Raw genomic sequence first — 26,366 nt, forward strand, 5'->3', positions numbered from 1 at the left:
ATTAGTGCATTTCACGCACATAAAGACACTCTACCAGCTTATCCGAGCAGGATCTCTCTCATACACACTTAGACTCGATGGGTCAGCTGATCACATGCTATCATTAGTACTGATAAGACTAATGTAAAATGTTGACTATTGTGTGCGCTAGTGTGAATTTATGGTAAATTCACAGCTGTTTCACCTGTAACATAGTTTACCTTCTACAGTAAAGACATGGAGGCACGTTCCAGGCTGAAGATGAGACTTTAGTTGAATGGAATTTGCACAATGTTTTTAAAAAAAAACATTTCGCAACTAGGTGAGTTTGAGCAGCTGAAGTTGATGCCACATGCACACACTTTCTCTCACGAGTGAAATATGAGCTTTATCTGAGTGTCGTACTGAAAGATGTCCACACAAACACATGAACACCTGCCTTACAGTTTAACTGATGTTACTTTAGTTTGTGAGAGTCGAGCACATTCTGACTGTACAGCGCTGAGCGTCACGCTTCTTGCTTGGGGTTTTTTTCTTTTCTTTTCTCATAAGCAGAAGTGCTAATGAGAAGAAGTTTTTTGGTTTCGGCTCTTTATCTCTATTGGTGTCTAAAGAATGGACAATCCTGATTTAACTGCACGAACTGCCGGTTTTTCTGATTATGTTTGACTAGAATGTCCAAGAAGAATCTACAATACAAGTGGACATGCCCAAACGATAAAAAACGTGAAGAAAAACACTCAAACGGGCATTTCAGACTATCAGAAGAGATGGTTTCTCCCATGGCCGGTTGCAGAGCTTATGTAATCTGTACATTTACATGTATGTTTTCAATATTGAATACACCAGCTATAACTCGCTCACACAAACACTCTCACCAACAGATTGATTCTCAGGAACTAACAGATGTATTATTTCAGCTCCTTTATGAAAGACATTATCTTTGATGTTTGCTCTTATAAAACTGCAGCGATTTGTGAAGTAGTGTGGATGATCTTGAAAATGTGTCCTTAAATTCGAATTTTGCCATTCATTTAACATGTCCCCCTTGTATTGTGGGGTTTTTTCGCGCCTTTGCAGGTTGACTGAGTGGTCTTAAAACTTTTGAGTCTCGTGCTGTGATGACAACATACAATAGTATGTTTTACTCTCTGCTGAATGAAACATGTTGCTTTTGAACTTGTTTTCAATATGACAAAAACACGAACCAAAAAAAGAGAAAGAAAAGAAAGTGAAAGGGTGGAAAAACTTTATAACGCTTTGGGTCAGTGGACTCAAATAAAATGTAAGTCTCAATGACAAAAGGTGTTTGTTCCTCTCAATAAAGCCAGACTCTATTTGGTTAACTGTTATCATGTCTGTGTTCCTATTGGTTGCTTGTTTGACTGTAGATTGAAAAATGGAATGAAGTATAACAGAGGAAGTAAGGTTGTAAGGTATTGCAAAACACCAGAGTAAGATACTGTTATTCAATTCTACAGAGGCCCCAATTCACACTTACAATTTCAGATTTGAATTGCTTTAACATACAAAACTTCAGACCAAGTGGCAAATTATACTAGTTTCTCTTAGAAATAACGTTGTCTCACCTTTCTGATTATTTTTTTTTATCAATTTGTCTCATGGACACGTTTTTAATGGATTTATGAAGTTCACACAGGTGACAATAAACATGTTGCACAAAGTTTGACAACCCTAAAAACTAAATTCATTCTTTTAAGGATTCTTGTACTATATTTCTTTAATATAAAAGCCACTTGTTTTGAAAATGTACATAATGTAATTACATACACAACTGTTCAAACATTTGGATGCATTTAAATGCTTTTGAAATAAGGATCTTATGTTCACCAAGGCTGCATTCATTTGATTAAAAATAGTTATTTGTGAAATATTATTACAATTTAAAACACATTTTTTCAATTTTAGTACATTTTAAGACGCAAATTATTCCTGTGATGACAATGCTGAATTTTAGCAGCAATAGCAAAATCAGCATGTTCAATTTTATACCCAAATGACAGTAAACAGTCCCAGAGAAACATGAAAAAAAAATGTAACAGATGAGGGCGCAATACAGAATGAAGTTTATTTGGCAACTTTGTGTTCAAAAATAATGTCATGTAATTTACAACATTTCTTAAACAGCACCAACTTCTTCATTAGAACCTCATGAGACATTTCTCATGGGAGTTTCACTTCCGAATGGTTTGAACAGACAACGAGTTGTAGGGCTGAGCTAATCAAACTGCAGCCTGAACTGCAATAACATTAGAGTGAGACAGACAACCACTATTCCTTCTAATGAAGATGGACGTGAATTATAAAAGAAAAACAGCTTAATGTCTCCAACCGTGCATGACCATGTCAGAGACAAACCGAGGTTGGAAGAGTGTGTCTAGAAGAGCCTCAGTCCAGCTTAGTCCTCAAGTGTTTGTTTTTAACATCATAGGGTTCATAGTTCAAGGTCAGCGGTTCAGTATCTTCAGGCTGCAGAGTATCTAAGTGTGTGTTAGAATAGCTGGAGTCCAGCTTTGAGTTTGCTCAAATCACTGTGAGTCCAAAGCGGCCCATCTGCTCCACTGACTCTACTCTGAAGGGGACCACTGTGGATAAAGATGCATTTTTATGAAAAAAAATCATATTACAACATGTTAACATCATGTTGCTAACTTTGAAAGTTTCTAACTCCTCTCACCTCCTGTTGCCATGGTGCTGGGGGAGCTGATCTAGCTCCACCTGCTGGTCAAATACAGTAAATGTAGAATAACACTCCACCATCAAACAGGAGGGGTCCTCTGGCTGTCCTGGAACCTTTCCTAGCGGGTAATGTTTCCAGGGGACTTTATCTGATTGGACACAAGAACACCAGATTTAAGAGAAGAACTCATTCAAACCCCTTTTAGGATTTACTACCAATTTACCAACTACAGCTACTTGAGGTGCTAAATAACCATCATCAGTGATTGGCCAGATTCTAGAAGGGCGGGGTTTTGAGTGGTCATTCTTCCGCATCACAATAAACACCAGCTCACACTACTAAAGCAAACTGGCCCTAGTATTTAGGGTCATGGTATCTGACATCCCTCATGTGCAATGACTGGAAGTGTGCAGATGGTCTAAATTTATGAATGAATGTATTATTCAAGTAACAGGTGTTGAAGCATTTCATTTATTTGTAATAACCTGCAGACATGATGCAGCAAAAACATCACATTTCATAAACAGAAGGCAATCCATAAATTAACTGCAGTCTTATTAATATACTAAATTAGTTTTTAGAAATATTTTGTTGGTTTTTATTTTTTTAGCTTTCAATTTGAATTGTTTTGTCTTTTTTATTATTTTAATAATTGTATTTTTTGTTTCAGTTTTATTAATTCTAGTACTTAAACTAAATGTAGTTTAAAAATGTTGCCTTGGCAAATAACCCATAAAAATAAGCTGAAGTTTTAATCCAATATTTTCATTTAGGTTTCATTTCAATTAATAAAAAAGTACTATAATAGTTGTAATTTTAGTTAACAGCACAGAAGTAAAAATGGAAGGAACAGGCTGTACGACACTAAAAGTTCACATGTGAAAAGGAAAAAAAAAAAAAGACTTGTGATGTAGTGTAATGAATCAGACGCATGCAACTGAACTCCTTACTCAACAATAATGAATAAATAAGTTTTAAAAATACGAAATACTTTACAAAAAGCAGCAGGTGAGGGTGCGAGTGTTACCTGTGCACACGCTCCATGCTGATCCTCGTAACGCAAAGTTTCTCTCCTGTGTGGTTTCTGCGCTTAGTTTTTCCTGGAGGTCCTCTGTGGACGGAGCCTGCACGGATCTGGGGGCGTGGTTCTGTGAGGCGTTACTCTTGAGTCTGTCCTGAAGGTTCTGCAGGGTGTACACAGGCTGAGCGGGGTCTGAGGGTCCAGGAGAGGTGCTTTCATGGTAACCCTGTGTGTAAATGCTGCAGAGCCGGAGAAGGTTCCGCTGGGCGTCATGTGGGAGGGGCTTATCCATGTCACTCAAAATCCTTAAAAGGCAAGAAGTTAAATTAGACAAGTTATTTTCACCCATCCTTTGTGTGTAAATGTGTGCACGTTCACTCACTGTCGCAGAAGGAAAGGTGTAGCTGGGCATGGTGCGTTCACACATGCAGAAATCAGATTCTGCCATGGAAACTGTAATCTGTTCATGAAGATCCTTTCCTTGGTTATTTTTAGTTGTTTGGGAGCCTTCAATTCACCTGCCACAAGCATAGAGTTTGTTAAAAGTAGTATTTTAGAAGAACTTTAACACAATATTCAAGAAAAAAAAAAGAAAAAACTATGGGTCTCATTTACTAAGTGTGAAATCTACATACAAATGTTTTCACAAACAAATAATTTACCAATACCATTCATACAAAATTATTTTAATTTCCCAAAAAAAAAAAAAAAAAAAAAAAAAAGGTAGGAACAACTGAAACAACACATTCACCCCCCCAAAAAATTCTTCAAAGTATCTTCTTTTGTGTTTAGCAGAAGAAAGAAATTCATACAGGTTTGAAACAATTTGAGGGTGCATAAATAATAGAATTTTCATTTTGGGTGAACTATCCTTTTAAGTGTCCAAATACTTTTTAAAGACCACTGTATATTACCACAGAGACCCAGAGGATGTCTCAGATTCATACTTTTGCTGTTGCAGAGTAATATTTCGGAGATCCAAGAGGCGATGTAGTATGTTCTGTGACTGGACGGCTCATTCGAGAGCTCGGCGAACAGTTTATCAAGGATCAGATTTATAAAGATCGATGAATTCAAGACCTTCAAACAAGGCAACCAGAAGTGCAAAAACACTTGAGGAAGACATGGGGCGAACATGTCCACAGAGTCCTCTACAAAGAAAGAGGAAGAGAAGTAAAATTAATTCACGTAAGCCAAGTCCTTCATGCTTTATAAACTAAATCTGGTGCATTTGTACCTGAGGAGTCAATCTCCAAAGACTCCAGTTGTTCTGCAGTAGGAATAAAGAATCCATCCTGCATTAAAACATCAATGAGGACGTCTCTGCAACACAGACAGAACAGATGGCAATGAGACACATGCTCTTAAACATATCAGAAATAAAGAGTTGTTCGGTTGCACACACCTGGCCTCTGTGGAGAAGAGTTTGATCTGCGTCAGGATCCAGCTGAGATCAGCGCTGGCATCCGGCCACACGCCACGCTGCTTGCCCTGCTTTGCCAGTTCTTCGTACGTCTGCCAAACGCACCAAAACAATGAGCATAACATAATTAACAACTTAAAACTACTTGAATTAATAACAGAAACTTCCTTGAAGGTTTTTAGCTTGTGTTTATCCCAGACCTACAATACAGTGTTATACACATACCAAAAACACTCAAGTCTCACCTACTGTTTTCTGAGCACAGTGTAATCTGACATACTACACGTTTGAAATATTTTTGGCATACTATATAGTAGTGAAATAGGCATATTCAGAATTCCAACACTTGTCATCTGATGTCTCAGAGACACAAGCTCATACTGCCCTCTGCTGGTGGGAGCTGGGATACTATACACAATGTGAGATGGGTCCCAGACTTACCTGAAACTGTTCTCGTTCGTAAGAGATGAGCAGTTCTCTGACTTTTTCTGAAAAATAGAGAACAAACAGTGAAGTAATATTTAATATTTCACAACTATCCATCTTAATTTTCCAGTAAGAGCTTGATATTGCAACCTGGTGAGTTTTACCATATTATTTTTATGTATTAATTAATCTTAATTATGAACACACTGCACACTTTTTCCGTTTACTGCACTTTGTTATTCTTGTTATTTCCCTACAGCCGCTAATGAACCAGATGTCTCGCACATTCACAGAAAACAGCTTACTTCTGTGTTGAAAAATAAGGTGGATACTACAGTTCAAAAGTTTGGGGTTGGAAACATTTTTATTTTTATTTTTGAAAGAAGTCTCTTTGGCTTATCAAGACAGCATTTATTTGATCAAAAACATAGTAAAAACAGTAATACTAAGAAATATTATTACAATTTAAAATAGCGGTTTCTATTTTAACATATTTAAAAATGTTATTTACTCTTGTGATGCAAAGCTGAATTTTCAGCATCATTACGCCAGCCCTTGAGTGTCCCATGATCCTTCAGAAATCATTCCAATATGCTAATTTGGTGTCGCTTATTTATTTTTTGGGAACCATAATGCCTTTTTTTCAAGATTCCTTGATTAATAGAAGTTCAAAGAACATCATTTATTTGAAATATACATCTTTTATTACATTATAAACGCCTTTACCGTCACTTTTTGTGTCCTTGATTAGTCAAAATATTTTACACCTTTAATTTTGAACAGAGCTAATGCTTTGCATTTAAGTGACATTAAATATTCTCAATACACTACAAAGGAAGTTAGTATTATGAAATGTATCTTATATTGTAATATAATTGTCTTGCTTTTATTTATTCTGAGCTGTGAGTACAGCATGTAAAAGTCTGATCAGTTTCTGTCATTTTCCTTCCCTGAAGTTCCACATCTCTCTCCTTTACTGACACAAACTGATGGAGTTTTATGCATAAAAGGTTACTCACTGTGTGCATCGATCTCCTTCTGTCTGCGGAGTAGCTCTTTCTCATATCTTTTAGCAAACTCCTCTTCATCCTCCTCTTCTGATGAAGAGTTCCAGTCCTCTGTCAACTGACTGCTCATCTGGCGAGACCAGTACTTTTGATGCAACCAGTCCAGCACAAATCCACAACCTGAAGAACACAAACAAACACAGACACAATGCACAGATTTAAACACCACAATAACATATGCAGCAAACAGAGAAGTCAGTTTGCACGTGTGACTGTAAGGGAAGAGCCGTCGCTCACCTTTTCTGCACCACTTTAGTGACGGGAGTCTGCGGTGTGTCAGATCATGCCTGAGGTTTACTACCCACTCGGGAATATTTATCTGTCAGAAAGACAAACTGTAGTCAGACTGCAGTTATAGCAGATTATGAAAGATGTTCATCTGAGCTGATGTGACTTACATTCCCAGCTAACCTTCGTAAAGGTCTGGCAACTCTTTTCTGTTGCCGTTCTGTGATGAGATTAACAAACCTGAAACACAATCATACTTGTTACTCCAGTAAAGTCAAATTCGATCTGATTTGTATGGTTCAAGTGCACTTGATGGATGATAAACATACCGAACCAGCGCCATACCATACAGCAGGACTAGATCATTGGCCTCCAGCTGACCTGTACTGTCAAGCACCTGACAACGAACCAGGTCTGCCGTGCTGTCCACAGCCACTGGAGTGCTTTGTCCAAACCTGTGGCGACAGACAGCATATCAGAGACAATGCTCCAGACCTGTCAAGTCAAATCAATATTATTTGTATAGCACTTTTACACATTGGCTTGATATAAAGCTGCTTTGACACACTTTGCATTGTGTCCAAATGAACTAGTTCAAACATTTTCAAAATGGGGTGCAGGATCTCCAGTGGGCCACAAGACAGAGCTAGGTGGAAAAACGGTGGAAAATAGAATAAAAATAATAATAATTCTACTAAATAAATACATAATTTGAATAAAATGAATACAAATGTATTAAAATAAATTAATACATTAACAATAAATGCTATAAATAATTCACACAAATTAATAATAGATTTAAAAGTATTAGAGTAATAAGAAAAAATGATTAAAAAAACTAAATAGAAACTAAATATTTTCTTAATACTTTATGCATATTTATAATACTAATTGTTCAAAGTATATATCAAGGCTTTATACACAATAATAAATAATAACTTGGCTTGTGCATTTTAGGAGGGGGTCCCTTGCACCAGTATGGTCATATTATAATTTATTTTGCATATAAAAATGTTGAAAACCCATGAACTAGTTAGTTTAACCTGTCCTATGTCAGCGTAGATGAAATGTAAGCATCAAGCATGTCAAAATAATGCCCAAAACTCATCCCAATACCAAAATATTACATTTAGCATAAAACCAGTGTCACCTACTGTTAGGACCCAAAATACGCTTGTATTTTGACATTATTTCTTGGACAGTTTAAGCATATTTATTTCCCGTGCTGCGATTACTTGCAAATTGTAGTTAGTTACCGATACCAAGTTACATGATAAAAATGGTAATTAGCAATAGTTTATTACATTACATATTTCAGTGATATATATATATATATATATATATATATATATATATATATATATATATATATATATATATATATATATATATATATATATGAAGAGTTTATTTGCAAAAACAGATAACTTTTTTTTAATTTTCAAAATTCACGTTTTTTTTATTATGTTATCATGTTTTTATTGTGTTAGTTAGATGTTTATTTATTTATTACCAAAATAGCCCAACTGCAGTTTGATTGAGATTAATTGCACAATGAAAAAACATGATTTCTGAGAATTGTTAAAAACGGAGTTATATATATAAAAAATTTGATCACCTAAAATGTGTCAAACATGTCATGGGTTTCTCCAAACAGGGTTCATAAGTTAATTAAATCACAAAAATTAAAAAAGAAAACAATACACGAGATGAAACCTCAGTTGTCACGTGACCCACCAAAAAGCGATCACAACATCTCCAACACTGTGCACAAGACATCAGGTCACTGCCACAGCAGCAGATCCACCATACCTGCCCTTCCACGCAGAGATCCTCTGCAGCGCGTGTTTCTGCAGCGCGGGCTCTTTGGAGAACAAATACTCCAGCACATGCTCGTACTCCGCTTTGTTCATCCAGGCCACGACGTGACGCGTCTTGCCCACCGCTTTCTTCTTCATCTTCAGATCGTAGACTTTATTCTTGCGAACGATGTTGTATCTGGAGTCGCAGCAGGGAAACAAGTCTGTGTAATCAGATTCAAAGGAAAACAAAACATACGATTCACCTAAATTTTATTTCCGAACACATCGCGGTCCTACGCGGCTACGCCCCCGCCAGCGATGCGGCAGGCTAAACGCTCCCCTTGCACGAGTGATAAACAATGGTTCCGCACGTACCTAGAGAACACGTTGTTGTTCTTCTTCTTCTTCTTCTTGCTTTAAGGCGGATCGCAGACTTATAAGTGCATTACCGCCACCTATCTTTGAAATGGACCATTTACACTCTAGCTACAAACTCCTGATTAACCTCCCAACTCATCTTCAAACACCTTCAACCTTCCCTTTCTCTTCTCTCTCCTCCACCCTCCCAGAGTCTTCATAGAGTTTCATTCGGCGCTGCGTGTTCAGCTCCTCCGTCCACCCCCATCCTCTCAAGCGGGATTAGAAGGAGAAAAGAGAAAGTAAAAAACAAAACAAACAAAAAAATCTTTATAAAAAAACATATTAACACTTACACTCGCTTGTTCAGACCCGTTCTTCCTAAATATTGCAACAATAATGATTTGATATTTCTTTCCGAATTTAATAAATTCTTAATTGTAAAATGTTCACCCTTATTCTCTAGTTCCTCTTTGAACTCATTTCTTTCAGCTGTATATTTCCTGCAGTACATTATAACATGTTCGACTGTTTCATTAACATCACATACCTCACATAACCCTGTTGGATGTTTATTTATTAAATGCATTGTATTGTTCAACCTCGTATGCCCCAATCGTAACCTTGTAATCATGTTTTCCTCACCTCTGCTCCATCCTGATATTCTTCCCTTACCCACTGATGACTGAATATGATACAAATGCCTACCTTTGGTATCTTTGTCCCATAACTGCTGCCATAATTTCCATATATTCTTTTTGATAATTGATTTAATTTCTGATCTACTAAAAGGAATCTGAATATCAACTGTTTCTTATATGGCCTTTTTAGCTAAACCATCTGCCTCTTCATTACCTTTCAACCCAATGTAAGCCGGTACCCACAAAAACTGAACTTTTATACTGAGTTGCTTAAGTGACTGTAATTCTTGAATAATCTCTATTATCATATCTTGTCTTGTTTTTGACTTCTGTTCACTCAAACTTATTAGAGCTGAACTTGAATCTGAACATATTACTATCTTGGGTACTTTAACTTCACTAATCCACTTTATGGCCATAATTATTGCGAACATCTCTCCAGTAAACACTGATAAACAATCTGATATTCTGCTGCTCTTATTCACTTTTAACTTTGGTATTATGAAAGCAGAGCCCACACGACCTGTTTTTGGATCTTTTGAAGCATCTGTGTAAATGTGTATATATTCTCCATACCGTGACCCCATATATTCCCTTACATCATATACCTCTGTCTCGTATGATCCTTCCTTTTGTCTTCTTTCTAATAAGCTATACCTTATAAGGTCAACTTTTGGTTGGGGCATAACCCACATTGGCGCTAGAGATAAAGGAATTACTGGAGCATATGCTACCTCTTCCAGTCTCATATCTCTTACTAATTTCCCCACTCTCCATCCATAACTATTACATTCTCTCTTCTCATGTTCCCAACTAGGTCTTAACACTTTTTTGGTAGGGTGATTTTCATTCTGACCACTTAAGTTTGCCCAGTAGGATACTATTAACTGTTGTCGTCTTATCTGTAATGGCATTTCTCCCATCTCTACTTGAAGAGCTGTAACTGGAGATGTTAGACATGCCCCACAACATATTCTTAGTGCTTGGAACTGAATTCTATCTAATTTATTTAAATTAGTTTTACTTGCCGATCCATATACTAAACAACCATAATCCATTATAGATCTTATCATGTATGTATATATTGTTTTTATATCTGCTCTCCATTCCTGACCCGAAATACCCCTCATCACATTCATTACTCGCTTACATCTTCCCACCATCTTTTCTATATGCTCTCTCCAGGTTAATTTACTGTCAAACCATGCTCCTAAAAACCTTACTGTATATACACGTTCTAGATCTTGTTTATATAGTTTTAACTTAATTTCAACATTCCGCTTCATATTTGTGAAAAGTATGATTTTAGTCTTTTCCACTGAAAACTTAAAACCATTTTCTCTTGAACACTTTTCTACTTCATTTAATGCACATTGCATTTTATTTAAATTATAATCTATATTTAAACCAAATAGCCCCATCATCAGCAAACAGAGATTTCCCCAGACTTGAATTTACCCTTGAAAAGACATCATTAATCATGATGATAAATAGCAGTGGACTTATTACACTGCCCTGAGGTGTTCCATTATCTATTACTCCACTAGAAGATATATAGTCACCAACCTTCACCCTAATACTTCTTCCAATTAAAAATTCTTTAATCCAATTATACATTCTTCATTTTATACTCAATTTATCTAATTTTATTAACAATCCCTCTTTCCACAACATATCGTACGCCTTCTCTATATAAAAAAAACAGCGATGCACTCTCACCTTATTTACAAATGCCTTTCTTATTTCATCTTCTAAAGATACTATTGAATCCATAGTCCCCCTTCCCCATCTAAACCCATAAGGATAAGGAGAAAACCAGTTCCTTTTTTCCAAATGATATGTCATTCTGTCTGTTATCATTCTCTCCATAACCTTACATAAATGAGAAGTTAAAGCTATTGAAATTCATCAAAGTATAGCTATAATAATTTTTAGCCTAGCCGAATTCTAAAGTACAACTCGTAATATGTGACCCTGGACCATAAAAGCATAAGTAGCATGGGTATTTGTAGCAATAGCCAATATTGTATGGCCAAAATTATCAATTTTTCTTTATGCCAAAATCATAAGGATATCAAGTTCATGTTGCATGAAGATATTTAGTAAATTTCCTATCATAAATATATCAAAACTCATTTTTTTGATCAGTACTATGCATTAAGGACTTCATTTGGACAACTTTAAACGTGATTTTCTCAATATTTAGATTTTTTTTGCACCCTCAAATTCCAGATTTTCAAATAGTTGAATCTATAGGCCAAATGCTGTCCTATCCTAACAAACCATACATCAATGGAAAGCTTATTTATTGAGCTGATGATGTATAAATCTCAGTTTTTCAAAAAAATGGACCCTTATGACTGGTTTTGTGGTCCAGCGTCACATATTACATGTTCTAATCTAAAAGATGCTGACAAAGTGTATCAGTAGGCCTACTAATTTTATAGGGCGATATATATGAGTGTTTGTTGTAGCCTACAGGAAGAGTTTTAAGTATTGGGCCTCTCCTAAGTTTTTTAGTTTGAATATATTTCTTTAAAATGCCATTTTGTCAACTTTGAGAGAAGTTACATAGCACAATTAATTTATTTGTCCATATAAAGTCTCGCTGTGTTCCTCAAGTGAAACGCATTTCCCGTGCCAAACTCTGCCATTCAACAGAGGAAGCCAAGACGAGTTTGGAATTTCTGGGGAAAAATTACGTCACTGTTGGAATTGTGTGGGATACCCCCACCTCGAGTTCCCAGAGCGCGCGCTGAAGCCCCGGCGTCCGCGGCACACAAAGCAGCAGCAACAGCAGCAGCAGCAAATAACGGGGCCTGTGAGAATCCGGGCGGAGTTTAGTCAAACGCGCTTTGGTGTGCCTAGCTGCATCGGCTGGGCTGGGTGTGGTTTTCAAAACTCAGTTCCGTTAGCAGGAAACGACTCTAGGACCACCAGTACTTCTCTGAGCGACAAAGACGCAGCGAAAAGTGAAACTTTGTCTTCGGGATCTGGAAGAGATTTAAGGAGAAGCTTTGGCGGTGGCGGTTGCTCACTCTTGCGCGGGGTCGTCAGCCGATGGGAAAAAGTTTGGCTTTCTTTTGACTTCATTGTATCAGCTCAGTTTGTGACACATCCACGAGAGAAGAGACCAAACACAGACAAAATGCCGAAAACGGTGAGTACCCTTGAGAAATGGAAACCGCTGGTTTGAGTTTGTGCTGTATCAAACAAAGGCGGGAAGAGATTTCACGGTGCTTTAAAAAGCTGCGCATTTTTGGTGAAACAAGAGACAGTAGCGAGGCGTAGGCGCTCGAAAGAGGCGAGGATGGGCTTTCTCTTGTTGGCATTTTTGCCAGCTAATTCCCGCGGGTGAACAGTAGGCCATGCGCAGTGCACTATTTATGGCAAGAATTAATTATGTGGACAATGACGGTCGTTCATTCCATTCGAACGCTCTGAATGATAACTTGTTGCGTTGGAAATTAAAAAAGCCGACTTCTGAACTGTATTAGTTTCTCTACTTTTCTGTACTCATGCTTTCGCTGTATGTTGTATTTCGTAAGCAATTGTTTAGACCTTACGTGAACTTTGCATAATTAGTTTTTCCTTAAACCATTTTTACTCATTTATGTATCTCCGGCAGTGGCGTTTTGTGTTGTATAGGGGCTGAACCGTTACTCGGTGACAACCTGTAACCCCCCTCTCTCCTCCCTCCCCAAATCTGATTGGCTTTCCATCAACGTTGCCGTGAACAGTCTAGTAGTGGTGAGGATTTTGATTCAAAGTGAGTCGATTCTTTTGAATGTGTTCACAAAAGATTCATTCACGTTCACCGAATTCGTTCACTGATATCATTACCCCAGTAGGTGGCAACAAGAACGCCTTTTTGTGTTATGAGTGTTATTGGCCCGGTTTCACAGACAGGGCTTAGTTTAAACCAGGACTAGGCCATAGTTCAATTAGGATTTTAAAGTAATTTTTATAAACATGCCTTAGAAAAAACAATACTGGTGTGCATCTTGAGACAAAACAATGGCCCTGACATATTTCAAGATCAATCAGTACAAGTGTCTTTCAGTTAAAACAGTGCAGACTTCATTTTTAGCCGGGGACTAGGCTTAAGCCTTGTCTGTGAAACCGTGGGATTAAATCATAACTCACTCAACCGATTTCATAGAAACATTAGTTGTATTATCTTTAATTAAACTATACGTGTCTACACATCTACTAAAATGTAAGGAAAGAACGTTTAAATGCCCCCCCCCCCCCACACTCTACTCTATTTTGCTCTTCATTTTTAAAAATTAAGTCTACACATTATTTTCATTGTATATTAGTGAAAGCATTAGATTTGTTTTTTAGCTGCGGTACTACTATTTATGAACGATGGCGAACTGAACATACAGCCTTGTCAGCAGATCCTCGTTGACAAATTAGATGCTTCATTCAAACTCCAAGCAACTACTCATTCAGTGGTTTAATTACAAAAAAAATGGGCTTGCATGAACAAAATATTTTTAAATTAATGTCTGAGGTCAGTTGGGATTTCATTAACGTTTGGCATCATTTGTTAGCTTCGTTAAAAACGGGGAAAAACAGTCATGGCACGAAAGTGTTCACTTAAAAGATTCATTCAAAGTGATTCACGTGTTCAGTTCGTTTAAGCCTCTGTCAAGCATCGTAATGGCACGTTTTCGATCTGCTTTTGATAAGTGGTTCCGGATTAGAAATATGAGGCGTGTCAGAAGCGGCTGTTCTAGGGTTTTTGGAGCTGGTCTGTCACTAGAGAGGGTCAGACGAGCTCATGGCGCAATCTTGGACGATTTTCCATGCCAAGGCGTGGTGCTCACCCAAATACAGTTGAAAACAGCCTTTTTTTTCACTAGTCCCTAATTTAATTTTTTTTTGGTTACACCTCACAATTAATTAATCATTGTTTAGGTTAAGATTAAATTTAAGACCACAGACCAAGAGTAGGATGGAAGGACACATCACTTTCTCACAAGTAGTTTGTTTTTTGTAATTTTTTTTTACTCCCTCTGTAAAATCCCTTTCATTGTTTGAGTGTCAGAAGTTAGTATTGCATGAGTCATATATGATAAGTATTCAAAAGAACCACTAGCAAAAAAGTACCATGGGCATGTGCTGCGATCTTGGGGCTTGTAGCATATTGTTCTTTGAAAATTACCATGTAAATACCCAAATGACTAGTCTTTAAAACAGGCTCATGAATTGAAACAGGTTTTCTTATCCTTTCTTTTGCATTCACAGAGAAATGTTTCAATAAACAAAACGTTAGATAATACTTTTAGCCTTAATCAAGTAATCATGAAGAAACACACACACACACAAATTTGATATATTTACATTTACATTACATTTAGTAATTTAGCAGACACTTATCCAAAGCGACTTACAAATGAGGACAATGGAAGCAATCAAAATCAACAAAAGAGCAAAGATATGCAAGTGCTATAACAAGTCTCAGGTAGCTTAATGCAGTACACGTAGCAAGTTTTCTTTTTTTATTATATAATGAATAAAAAGAAAACGGATAGAACAGAAACAGAATAGAGAAAGCTAGCGTCAGAGGCCTTTTATGCTTTTAATTGTATAAAAAATAAAACAGAATACAAAAATATAAGAAAAGCTAGTTAATTTATATATATAACTGATCAGTAATGATGTACATGAAAATGTGAATTAAAGATTTATGACAAACTCTTAATCTGTGAAGCACTATATACTTTAAATACTATATTTTTTTTATTAACATAATGAGTTATTAGCCTGTTAAATGGCTGTATTAGACATTTGAGTATTGATATTGTGGTTAAGCTCTAATTTAATAAAAAAAAAAAGAATTCTTAAAATAGCATCACATCCTTGCACAATAGCTTACATGTAGCTTACAGTTAGTTTCCTCTCATGTTCTGAGGGAAGAGAAGCTCAGGTCAAGCACAGTTTGAGTGTGAATGTAAATGTTAACCGGATGTAATATCAGCGTTTAGGCAGATGAGCACAGATGAGGTACATGACACTAAAATGAAGAGTGTCGGTGAGGTTGTGTGGCTGCTGCACTCTAGTGCCATTTTTTTTCAGATAACAGATGGATTTTGTTATAATAGAAATCAGTCTAGTATAAGTATATGGGTTTCTCGTGTCACTGGTGACATTGGATGCATTTATAGAGGTTTGGATCTGCTTATGGAATCGTACTGGCCTGTAAAATGAGTCAGAACCATTTTTCTGCCGTTATTGTAGACTCCTGCAAGTCCAAGAGTCTCTTTCCGAAAATGACTCAAGGTTTCTGTGCTTACACTGTGCTTACATCACTTCCGGTTTGAACGTTTCCTGTTCGGGGCCAGCTAGGCTTGACGCTGCAGCGCAGTACCTTATTTGGAGTTTCACAGAACTGCGGCGTCTGCACACATATGCTCTCACATACACCGCTTTGTGTAGTGAGTATGGGCCCCTTTTCCTCTGCAGATTTCTGTTGCCCAAAATGCAGCTGTGTATCACAGCTAATGTATTAAAATGGCCTCTTTTATAACCGACACATTCCTCTCTCTCTTTTCCTTCATGCGCATGCACTCACACATATGCATTTATCTCCAGTCATCAGTTTCTTAGTGTACTGGGTAGGAGTTTTGTGATCTCTGTAGGTTCAGGTCAGAGGGAGTGTGCAGGCGAGAAGTGCATGAGCAACTTAACACTATAAACCTTGTGCAGAATTTTATAAACGGTTTTGTGTAAGTTGTTTATACTTCAATCACAGAAGTCTGTATATAGGCCTACACACTGCTATTAATAAGTTTAGGGTTGGAAAATATGCATTTATTTAATCAAAAATACAATATAAACAATATTATGAAATCTTGTTACAACTTAAAATAACTTTCTATTCTAAATTTCTATTTCAGTACATTTCATAATTTAAAATATAGTAAAATATAATGTAATTGTGATTGCAAAGCAAAATTTTCGGCAGCTGTTACTCTAGTCTTCATTGTCACAGAGTCTTTCAGAAATCATTGCAACAAGTTGAAAGCAGTTGTTCTGCTTAATATTTTTGTGGAAACTGAGCCAGGATTTTTTTCAGGATTCTTGAAGCTTAAAAAACAGCATTTATATGAAAACTTTTGTAACTCTGTAAATGTCTTTCCTGTCACTTTTGATGAATTTATTGCATTCTTGCTGAATAAGTGTTAGTTTCCTTCAAGACAGAAATTCTTATCGTCCCCAAACTGTTGAATGGTAGTGTATTCACAATTTGTGCTTTTTGTTTTGGATTTTCTAGAACATACTTCTCTTTGAAACTCTATATTTAAAGTTCAGGTTTAATTCTGTCGACAAAAGTACTCAGATTTGATTCAGTACACACTAAAAAGGAGTGTAATGTCCAGACCATAAGTGTTGTAACTGATTCAGAACCATCCAGATGATCCAAAGTGTTCTGAAATTAAAGGCAATAATGTCTACATTACATTTAGTATTATTTGCTCAAATATACTGCTTTAATATTATTGCTGACCTAAATTGACCATGAAGTTAGAAGGGGTTTGGAGGTCTCTGGTATGTGCAAAGTGGATGGATTAACTGCAAACACACACACACGGTCAGATTAATGATCTTTAATAAGGTAAAGCTCCAGGGGGTTTGAGGAGAAAGCTCTAGAGTTTGTTGGACCGTTCACATTTCAATGGAGGAAAACTTCAGCATTGAACGATATCTCACTTCAGCCTCATGTGAGTTGAACTGTGTGTGTGGGTCTGTGAAGAGCAATATAAATAGATTGTAAGCTAAAATAGTTGGATACATTTGCAAGTGGTTTTGGACAGTCACATGAAAAGCTTTATAGCTTGAGCAAGATATTTTGTACAAGACTATTATGTAAATGCATAATACTGGTGTTGGTTTTATTTTGAAAGAACTTCCACTTTAGAGTAAATTAACTGTATTCATTTACTGAAGCCTTTGGTGTAGCTATAAGGACCTCGATTATTTTATCGACTGGAGTGACTTTTATTTAAATATGTTTTGTGAGATAGCTCATTGTTAAATAAAGCCACATTTTAACTTCAAATTCATATTCATGCGTTTTTATCCTATTTCACCATTGGAAGTTACTGATACTATGTTCGTGTAAAGTGGATTTCAAGAGAGATTTGATCCTGTAGTAACAAGATGCTGTTCAAGTAATTCATGTAAATATTTCCCTGCAATCTGGAAGTTCTGAACAGATCCTGTTTTTTAAGATTTTGTTCTCTTCTACCAGCTGTATATGTTGTTTTATTTTGTGGTGAATGTCTTGTATTAACTATTTGCGGTTTTAAACTTTCGCAGAATTGTTTCCAAACTACGGTACTAGAAATTACAATAATTTGACTCTGATTAAGCTATAATGGTGCCGTGACACGACATGTCTTTGCTAGTTTTCCTCTGTTGCGTACTACAATGGAAAACACACACACACACACACACACACGAGACAGCTAAACTAATTATCGGCAGCATGCTATAGATATTTTCATTGATCACGTTTCCATTTTAGACAAAGACAAATGTGTGGGAAAATGTGCATTTAAAACAAGTTCAGATGAGGTTTGGCCACAAATGCACTCTGATTTTGTTGTCTCAATGATTTTTGGAGGAAGTATTGTCATTATCCTGAATCAGACAACCAAAAGATGGGGAGGGAGGGAGAGGAAAAGAGGTTGACTTTCACTACCACAGTTAGTTTGTGGTGGCAGTTAGCTGAGGGTAACGATAGAAAAAACACAAATATACAGAGGTTGTTAGGATTTTATCTCCCCTCATCTGCCTGATAGAAACGGCAGCCATTTTGAATGCATTTCCCATGCCTACAGCCTCTGTGTGAGAGCGAGGGATAAAAACATTGTGAATTGTGTTCTTTACACTATACTGGTTTTTAGAGAACTTGTGCCATTTTAGTTCAAATAATTACTCTAATTAGCCTTTTCATTGTAGTAATTAGTTTTCATGGCTTGTTCTTGGTGCAGGTGTTTGTTTAGTGTGTGTCTTTAAGTGATTTTGGTGTATGCTATAGAAATACGAAGGATTGTTTGCCAAATCTAGGCTCTGTCGTAGCTAACGATTAGCATTTTTGCTGCTTGCCAAAGTAACTTCACACTTTAACTGATCCAAACCCAAACCCCATATGCAGCTACCTTCTAAAGCAGCATCTTAATTAAATTGAAGCCTTACATTTTGAAAGACTTAACATTCGTAATATCAACAACTCCGCATGCCACAGAAATAGCACTGCTCAATAAGGTACAACAGTTCCCACCCACGTTTTTGGCAGTCTTTGTTCTGGAAGTATTTTTTCCATAGAGATTAAAAAAAAAAAAAAAAAAAAATAGTCTTTGTGAAACAGCTATAAGCCAGGAACCAAACCAGCCAGCTGTATACGAGATGAATCACAACATTATAAACTTTGATTTGAAGCAAAGAAGTGTTTGAAATTCTGTGTACGGCTATAATGACATTGCATTACGCAGCCAAAATAGAAATGATGGATAAATATAAATCTATTGATTTAATGATGTTGATTATGTAATGAAATAATATATTATGTGTATTGCAAATTATGCATACAAATCATGGTGTGTTTTACTTCGTTAGTATTATGCAGTTTTCACCAGAAATTCTGCTGTTCAACATGATTATTAAAAAAAAAAGTGAAATAATGCAGGTTGATGGCTACAACAAAAGCATATACCATTGATTAACAACATTGTACTCACAGGAGGTCTGCTTTTAAAGGGTTAAAAGTTATCACTCAGAATCAATTCCCCTATGGAATCTACATTTCTGTCAGATCATCTATCTTTTGTCACAGAGCTACATATGTCAAAGACTAATACGTAAATTTTATTGAAATTGCTTTCCTTAAGTCCAAATACTACGTATTGGCTATTCTTTGCCGGTTCTGTGTGTAATTGTGTGAGTATCATTGTTCTCTGTGTGTCAGTGTGTGGGTGAGGGTGTCTGAGTAAAGGCAGGGTGATTGTTCTAAGAATAGCGGCAGAGAACTTCTGGCAGGTCCACTCTGAAGACCACACCCATCACACACACCCTGACCAGGCTGAACTACGCTACGCATTCTTAGTTCCTGTTTCATGAAGACATGAGCTATTTTTATCCTGTGAATCCACCTCTGGATTGAGAGGGTCCATTACCCGACCAGTGCTGTTCCATATTTACGGTCACCTTCAAACACACACACAAATCTGTCATTACTGACAGAGAGAAAGAGTGAGATCGAGAGAGAGAGGTATGCTGGAGCTTGTGTATATGAAATGAACTCTCCCAGACCCAGAGAGGAGTGGAAGTGGAAAGAAGCAGAAAAGTCATGCAGTCGTGGGGAAAGTTCTGCTTATTCTCTTTCTGTTCCAACTGGCTGATGTAAGCATGTGAAACAGCAGAGCTAGGATTCTCTCTCTCTCTCTCTCTCTCTTTCAATTCAATTCATATTGCTTTATTGGCATGGCATACTTGGATACATATTGTCAAAGCATTGTACATAGCAGAATAAAAACAAAAATATATATAATATAAATCCATAAATAAACAAAATACATGTAAAATACATCCATATATATATATATTTATATAAACATTAATGGTACTACTAATGCAGATGTGTTCACTCTTTACTTAGTTTGTGGCATTTACAAATATGTTGTGCTACCAAAGAGGAAGCAGGTCTTTCAAGTAATATTCTTAATTTGTCATTTTCATGGAGTGACTGGAACTCAGGAATAATCTGCTGTATTTGACTGTACACGTCTCTTAAGGACGTGTATTTGTCACAGTGGAGGAGAAAGTGTTCCTCCGTCTCAACTGATCCAGATCTACATTCGTTGCAGATTTGCTCTTCTTTAGGTAACCACGTCTTTTTATGTCGTCCTCTTTCTATGGCCAGTTGGTGGTCACTCAGTCTGTACTTCGTCAGTAAATGTCTGTGAGTTATATTCCTGACTGAGATCAGATAATCAGCCAGACTGTATTCTCTGTTGAGTTTCAGATAGGGCTGCACGATATTGGAAAAAAATTACATTGCGATATTTTTTTCCCAACGATATATTGCGATATTGAGCCATCAATCCAGGCTAAAGTCAATAATAATTTCACTAATAAGCAAGCTTCATTACAAGTGACAAAAAGGTCACTTAATGTTTTATTCCAAAATTAGAACATTTCTGTAAACACAAAAGCAGAACACATTTTTAAATAAAACAGCAGCTTTACACCAACCCCCCTGATTGGTTTACAACAATATGACTTAAAATAAATATATTTTTTATAAAACAACTTATAAGCATTTTGGTTCACAATCTTTATGTGAAAAATATGTGCGGGATGTTATAACATACCGCCTGTCAAGCGTTCGGATCATTTTCTTAAATCCCTATTTGGCGACTGTATTTAATGGCAACATATCTTTTAGCGATATGAAACGTTATTGCGTCTGTTATTTCTTTCTGTCGTTGAGAGCCTTTCTGGTAAGGTGTCACACTGGCAAAGGCATCACAAATATTTGTTTGTTTTGGTTGACATCCAGATTTGACTTTGTATTCGTCGTAAAGAGCTTTGTGGTGCCGTTTTAAGTGATCAGACAAATTGGTGGTGTTTCTTTGTTTTGTGGCCACAACTTTATGACACTCCATGCAAAGTACCTCATTTTGGTCAACATCCTCCTTTTTGTAGCCAAAATAGTCCCAAATAGATGATTTCGACTTTCTTTTTGGTACGAAATAATTTTTTTGCGGCGGATCCTCTTCGTCGCGCATTTTTAGCAGTGAATGTTGGCTGTGCGCGTGAGCGGTGGTACAGCGAACCAATCACTGTGCAGGCACGGGGAACGTGCATGTCACCCCAGCAACAAGCCATACAACAAACTCGTGTTTACTGTGTGCTACCCTGGTGCTACCGTTCTCTTAATACACCATGGGCTTCTACCCTTCACATCGCATGTTCTGGCGATGTGACTATCGCTCACGCGCACATCGCGATGTCGATGTCAAAACAGAATATCGTTCAGCCCTAGTTTCAGATAACATTGGAGACGACCTTGGTCTTTGGTTTGTTCTTTCCAATGCTGTATGTATGTCTCCTTCTCTTCATTCATAATTTCTTTGATTCTTCTAGGTTTTTCAGGGTTGGTGATATTGAGTGCTTTGCTAGTTAGATCTGACACCAATACACAAAGATGACTTTTTTTGGGCTCTCTCTTTTTCTGTTTTTAGTGCTTTAAAATGAAGAGAATCTTCAGAACTAGAGTTTAAGTGAATCCAGAACTTTAAAACTATTTAATGATTAGATTTAGGGGGAGATGGCCTAACTCTGCTCTGCAGGCGTTATTAGGTGTGTTTCTGTGCACATGATGGATGCTTCTGCAGAACTCTACATGCAGAGCTTCTAAAGGGTGCTTGTGCCAATCTTTATGGCTGTAGTAGTTACTCATTGGGCCCCAGACCTCGCTTCCATACAGGGCAATGTATGTCCCTCTCTCTCACACACTCTCTCACACACACACACAGAGAAAGGCTAAATTCAAATGAATCACCTCATACTAAAGTCATTCCTAGAGTACTTGATAGTTACCACCAGACGCACGTTCCAATAATTCAACCTCATACACACACATAACACATCAGCGGGGTATTCCAAAAGGCAGGTTATGTGGCATACCTGGGTGTGTTTGAGGATATGAGTGGATAACCTCAGCTTTCGGTTCCAAAATTGGAGGTTACTTTCAGGGTATGTAAGTAACTATAGTAACTTGCTCTCTGAACATAACCTGCTCCAGAGTTAACCTACTTCAGCGCACGCGTGATCAACTGACGAGCCTTCAGTGGGCTTGACAGATGGCGCACAACATGATATAATATTACAATATGTAATATAGCCTATTTTATATTTGTTAATGATACAGCGCTAATATAAGTATTAAATAAGGTAATATATTATTCTAATATGGTTATTTCTTCATCTTTCAAAGTAGCGGCCATAACTCCCATACTTAAGAAACCTGGTGTGGACTGTAATAACCCGGAAAATTTTCGACCCATTTCTAATTTACCTTTTCTTTCTAAAGTATTGGAAAAAATTGTTGCTCAGCAGGTTCATACTCATGCCGTCTGCCTATCGTCCATATCAGCACGGAGACAGCACTCATTAAAGTCACAAACGATCTGTTAATGGCAGCAGACTCAGGACTTTTATCAATACTCATTCTTCTTGATTTAACTGCAGCTTTCGATACTATCTCACATAGCATTTTATTGGAGAGGTTGATTTCTATTGGGATCACTGGCATACCCCTTGATTGGTTTAAATCATATTTATCTGGTCGGACTCAGTTCGTTCAAATAAAAAAAATGTTAAATCGCAGATATCTCAGATAACCAGTGGTGTGCCTCAAGGCTCAGTCTTAGGCCCTCTTCTGTTCATTGTTTATTTACTGCCTCTAGGACAGATTTTCTGCAAATTTAATATACATTTTCACTGCTACGCAGACGACACACAGCTTTATATGTCGTCGAAGCCTAATTCAGTATTGCTGTCTTCCTCTCTTTTGCTCTGTCTTTCTGAAATCAAATCATGGTTTACATGCAAAAAGTTAATAGTGCAAAGACTGAAATTTTATTAGTAGGAACTAAATCAAAACTGCGTAATTGTGGAAGTTTTACACTGACTATTGACGACTCTGTTATCTCTCCTTCTTTCCAAGTCAAGAGTCTGGGTGTCATTCTTGACAGTACTCTGTCTTTTGAGGCACATGTAAATAATATTACACGGTCCGCATATTACTATCTGCGAAATATCAATAGTCTTCGACCATCTCTTTCCATTAATGACACTGCCGTTCTCGTGCATGCATTAGTGATGTCTCGAATTGACTACTGTAATTCTCTGCTTAGTGGTGTTTCACAGAAACGTATTCATAAACTTCAGATGGTTCAGAATTCGGCAGCTCGGATTATTACACGATTACCGTCAAATGAACATATTACTCCGGTTTTAAGGCACCTCCATTGGCTTCCAATCAAATATCGTATTCAATTTAAGATTTTACTTTTTACTTATAAGGCTCTTCATAATTTAGCACCTTCATATCTGAGTGAACTTCTTCCTGTATATGTACCTACCCGATCCCTCAGGTCTTCTGCGATTCTTGTTGTACCATCTATACGTTTGACTACCATGGGAAGTAGAGCTTTTAGTCGTATTGCTCCGACGATTTGGAATACCTTACCTCAAGATATATGTAATAGCCTTAGTCTTTCAATTTTTAAATCACGTCTTAAATCTCATTTTTTTAGATTGGCTTATCCTGAGTGATTTTAGTTGTCATTGGGTATTGATTTTTCGTATTATTGTGGTGTTGTTGTATTTTTTTTTTTTTTTTTTTTTTCCCCTCTGTTTAATTATGTATTTTATTATTGTAAGGTGTCCTTGAGTGTCTTGAAAGGCGCCCACAAATAAAATGAATTATTATTATTATTATTTATTTTATTAGCATATATAACAGTTATCTGTATAAATGATAAAACACTATGACAAGTAATGTTTAATTTATTATATATATTACATTTTATATTATCTCACACATGGATCAGCATTTTATATAATGTATTTCTATAATAAAAATACATATCTAATATGACTTAATATATAATTAGCATCAAACAAACAATATAATTCATATTCTCAAGGATTAAAGAATAAACGAAAAAAAAAAATATGGCACAACCATCAATTAGGTGGCGATATGCACTAAGCATGTAAACGACCACTGAACAAAAGAAGAAAGAAACAGCATGGCGCGTTTTTTCTTGGCGTCCGTTTCCATAGTCAGGGCTCCAAACTGCGACTAAAATGGTCGCATTTGCGACCAAAAATATTAATTTGCGAGTGAAGTTTTTGCTGAGGTCGCCACTGGCGACTATATATAATTTGCATGAAAGGACTTTTTTCCCGATTGTTTTGCACTCACATCTTTTGTTATGTTCACGTATTAAACTTACATAAGACGATGCGCATCAAAGTTTTACTGGAAAAGAGTTTCAAACAGTCCTCGTCTCTGCCGCACACAGTCTGCTGAACGCAGTGAGAGAGACCTGAAAGGTGATAATATAAACACCAGTACCCCGCGTCCACACGGTCCGTGTATGCGTCCGGATCGCGCGAGCGGAGAGTATCGCACTTAATGCTCAGGCGCGATCTCTTTAGCACCTCAGTTAAAACAGCAAGTGAACCCATTATATATTTCGATTTACTACTATAGTATGAAATGAACATGATCAAAAGGTAGGCAATAAGAAAGCCTATAGTACAACTTACTGAAATGTTTTATGGAAAAGCTCATTGTTTCAAACTGAGGAAATGTATAAAGCTTGTAAACATTGCATTGTAATATATTTACCTCAGAATAACCACTCAGTGTCCATAAACTCATCAGTCAGCTAGAAAAATAACTATAAAGAGGAGCGTTTTGCTATATTTATGCGCTATTGCATATTAATATTTTTACTTATTTTGTTGTACATGATTCAACTCCTCCTATAAAATTGCATTTTACTAATTAAGAAAAACAGACTGAATGTGTGAAAGACGTGACAACATTTATAGGATGCACTGCACTCAGTTGCCAAGTGATGCATATGGTCCATGATATTGGTACAGATTCTGTGTAACGAACAATTCTTTGTGACTGTATATTTCAAGTTGTAAAAGACATTTAATTCACACTTTAAATGAACCTTAGTCCCCCGGTCGACCTGATCATCTACAAGATGGATTAAAATGCTGATAAAGCCTAGAAAAGATAAGACCTAAACACATGACAAAATGATTGAAATGTTAAAATAGGGGGGAAAAATAAAATGATAATAATAAAATAAACCACTTTTATTCTGTGGCACCTAAAAAAATAATTTGGCGCCTAAGTTTTTCTTTTATAGGAGCCAATGGCTCCTTACTCGATTTTTTTGTCTGGAGCCCTGATAGTGATTCGTCGCTCTTTTGAGAACGTCTTAAGACTTAACCAGAAACATTTCCGTGTTGAAACTTACTCCCAGACACGTTTTTGGAACCACATACCTCGAGTAGCAAGGTTTGGGGTTAATCAACCGAAAGTTCAGGGTTTAGCTGATGGTAAGTTAACCGTGCTTTCTGGAATACACCCCTGGGTTTTAAATAAAGTTTCACAATCCAGCCATTTCACAACCTGTTAATGTTTCATGATCTGAATATCACTTTCTGTGCTGAATATCTAATAGTCCGTTATAACATTCAGAAGCACAAGACATCTGACATGTAATACAGATGACAGTTTAGTGTGTGGCTATGAGAAAATCAGGATATTTGTAGAAAAATGGCATCAAGGAGGTGTGTGAATAAGTAAACGGCTAGTGTGTAGATATGAGGGAGGGGGGTGTTTATATACACGATGGAGGGACTTTGTGGATATGAGTTAGTAAGGGAATGTGTTGATGTGAAGCTGGGCCATCACATCAAAGATGTCGGCTTGCCTATCCATAGAAGCTGAAAATGAATCCCAGTGACGTTTCCGTTTTATCAGTGAAAGACTGTGATGTAAGTAGGTAAACATTTAAAGGGGTGTAGAACTGCCTTTGTTTTTTATTTTGTACTGTTCTGTGTCCACTTATGATGGTATCAAGATTTTTACATTAAAAAAAATG

The 26,366-nt window shown here is 36.8% G+C and overlaps 2 protein-coding genes across 3 annotated transcripts in view; one reads left to right on the forward strand and one right to left on the reverse strand.

Annotated features, from left to right (window-relative positions):
* Positions 1-1,211: 1,211 nt before the first annotated feature.
* Positions 1,212-9,205, reverse strand: LOC306870174 (ribosomal biogenesis protein LAS1L-like). Of its 2 annotated transcripts, none has more exons than XM_079417284.1 (14): positions 9,023-9,205; positions 8,658-8,843; positions 7,175-7,300; positions 7,016-7,085; positions 6,855-6,936; positions 6,570-6,737; positions 5,566-5,612; positions 5,107-5,216; positions 4,939-5,024; positions 4,649-4,852; positions 4,084-4,219; positions 3,708-4,006; positions 2,678-2,828; positions 1,212-2,585 (listed from the first exon to the last, which is right to left on the reverse strand). In XM_079417284.1, exons 2-14 carry the CDS (start codon positions 8,801-8,803, stop codon positions 2,492-2,494), a joined length of 1,719 nt encoding a protein of 572 aa, XP_079273410.1. In that variant the 5' UTR covers positions 8,804-8,843; positions 9,023-9,205; the 3' UTR covers positions 1,212-2,491. The 2 variants fall into 2 exon arrangements, with proteins under 2 accessions (XP_079273410.1, XP_079273411.1); XM_079417285.1 differs by having other exon boundaries at positions 8,658-8,868; positions 9,023-9,059.
* Positions 9,206-12,356: 3,151 nt separating this feature from the next.
* The window catches only part of msna (moesin a), a 30,466-nt gene continuing 16,456 nt past the window's right edge, over positions 12,357-26,366 (forward strand). The window contains exon 1 of the mRNA XM_079417333.1: positions 12,357-12,805. Within this exon, the coding sequence (XP_079273459.1) occupies positions 12,794-12,805 (12 nt within the window). The 5' untranslated portion in view covers positions 12,357-12,793. The remainder of the gene's footprint in view (positions 12,806-26,366) is intronic.

This window comes from Barbus barbus, assembly GCF_936440315.1.
Source record: "Barbus barbus genome assembly, chromosome: 5".
NCBI classification, from domain to species: Eukaryota; Metazoa; Chordata; class Actinopteri; order Cypriniformes; family Cyprinidae; genus Barbus; species Barbus barbus.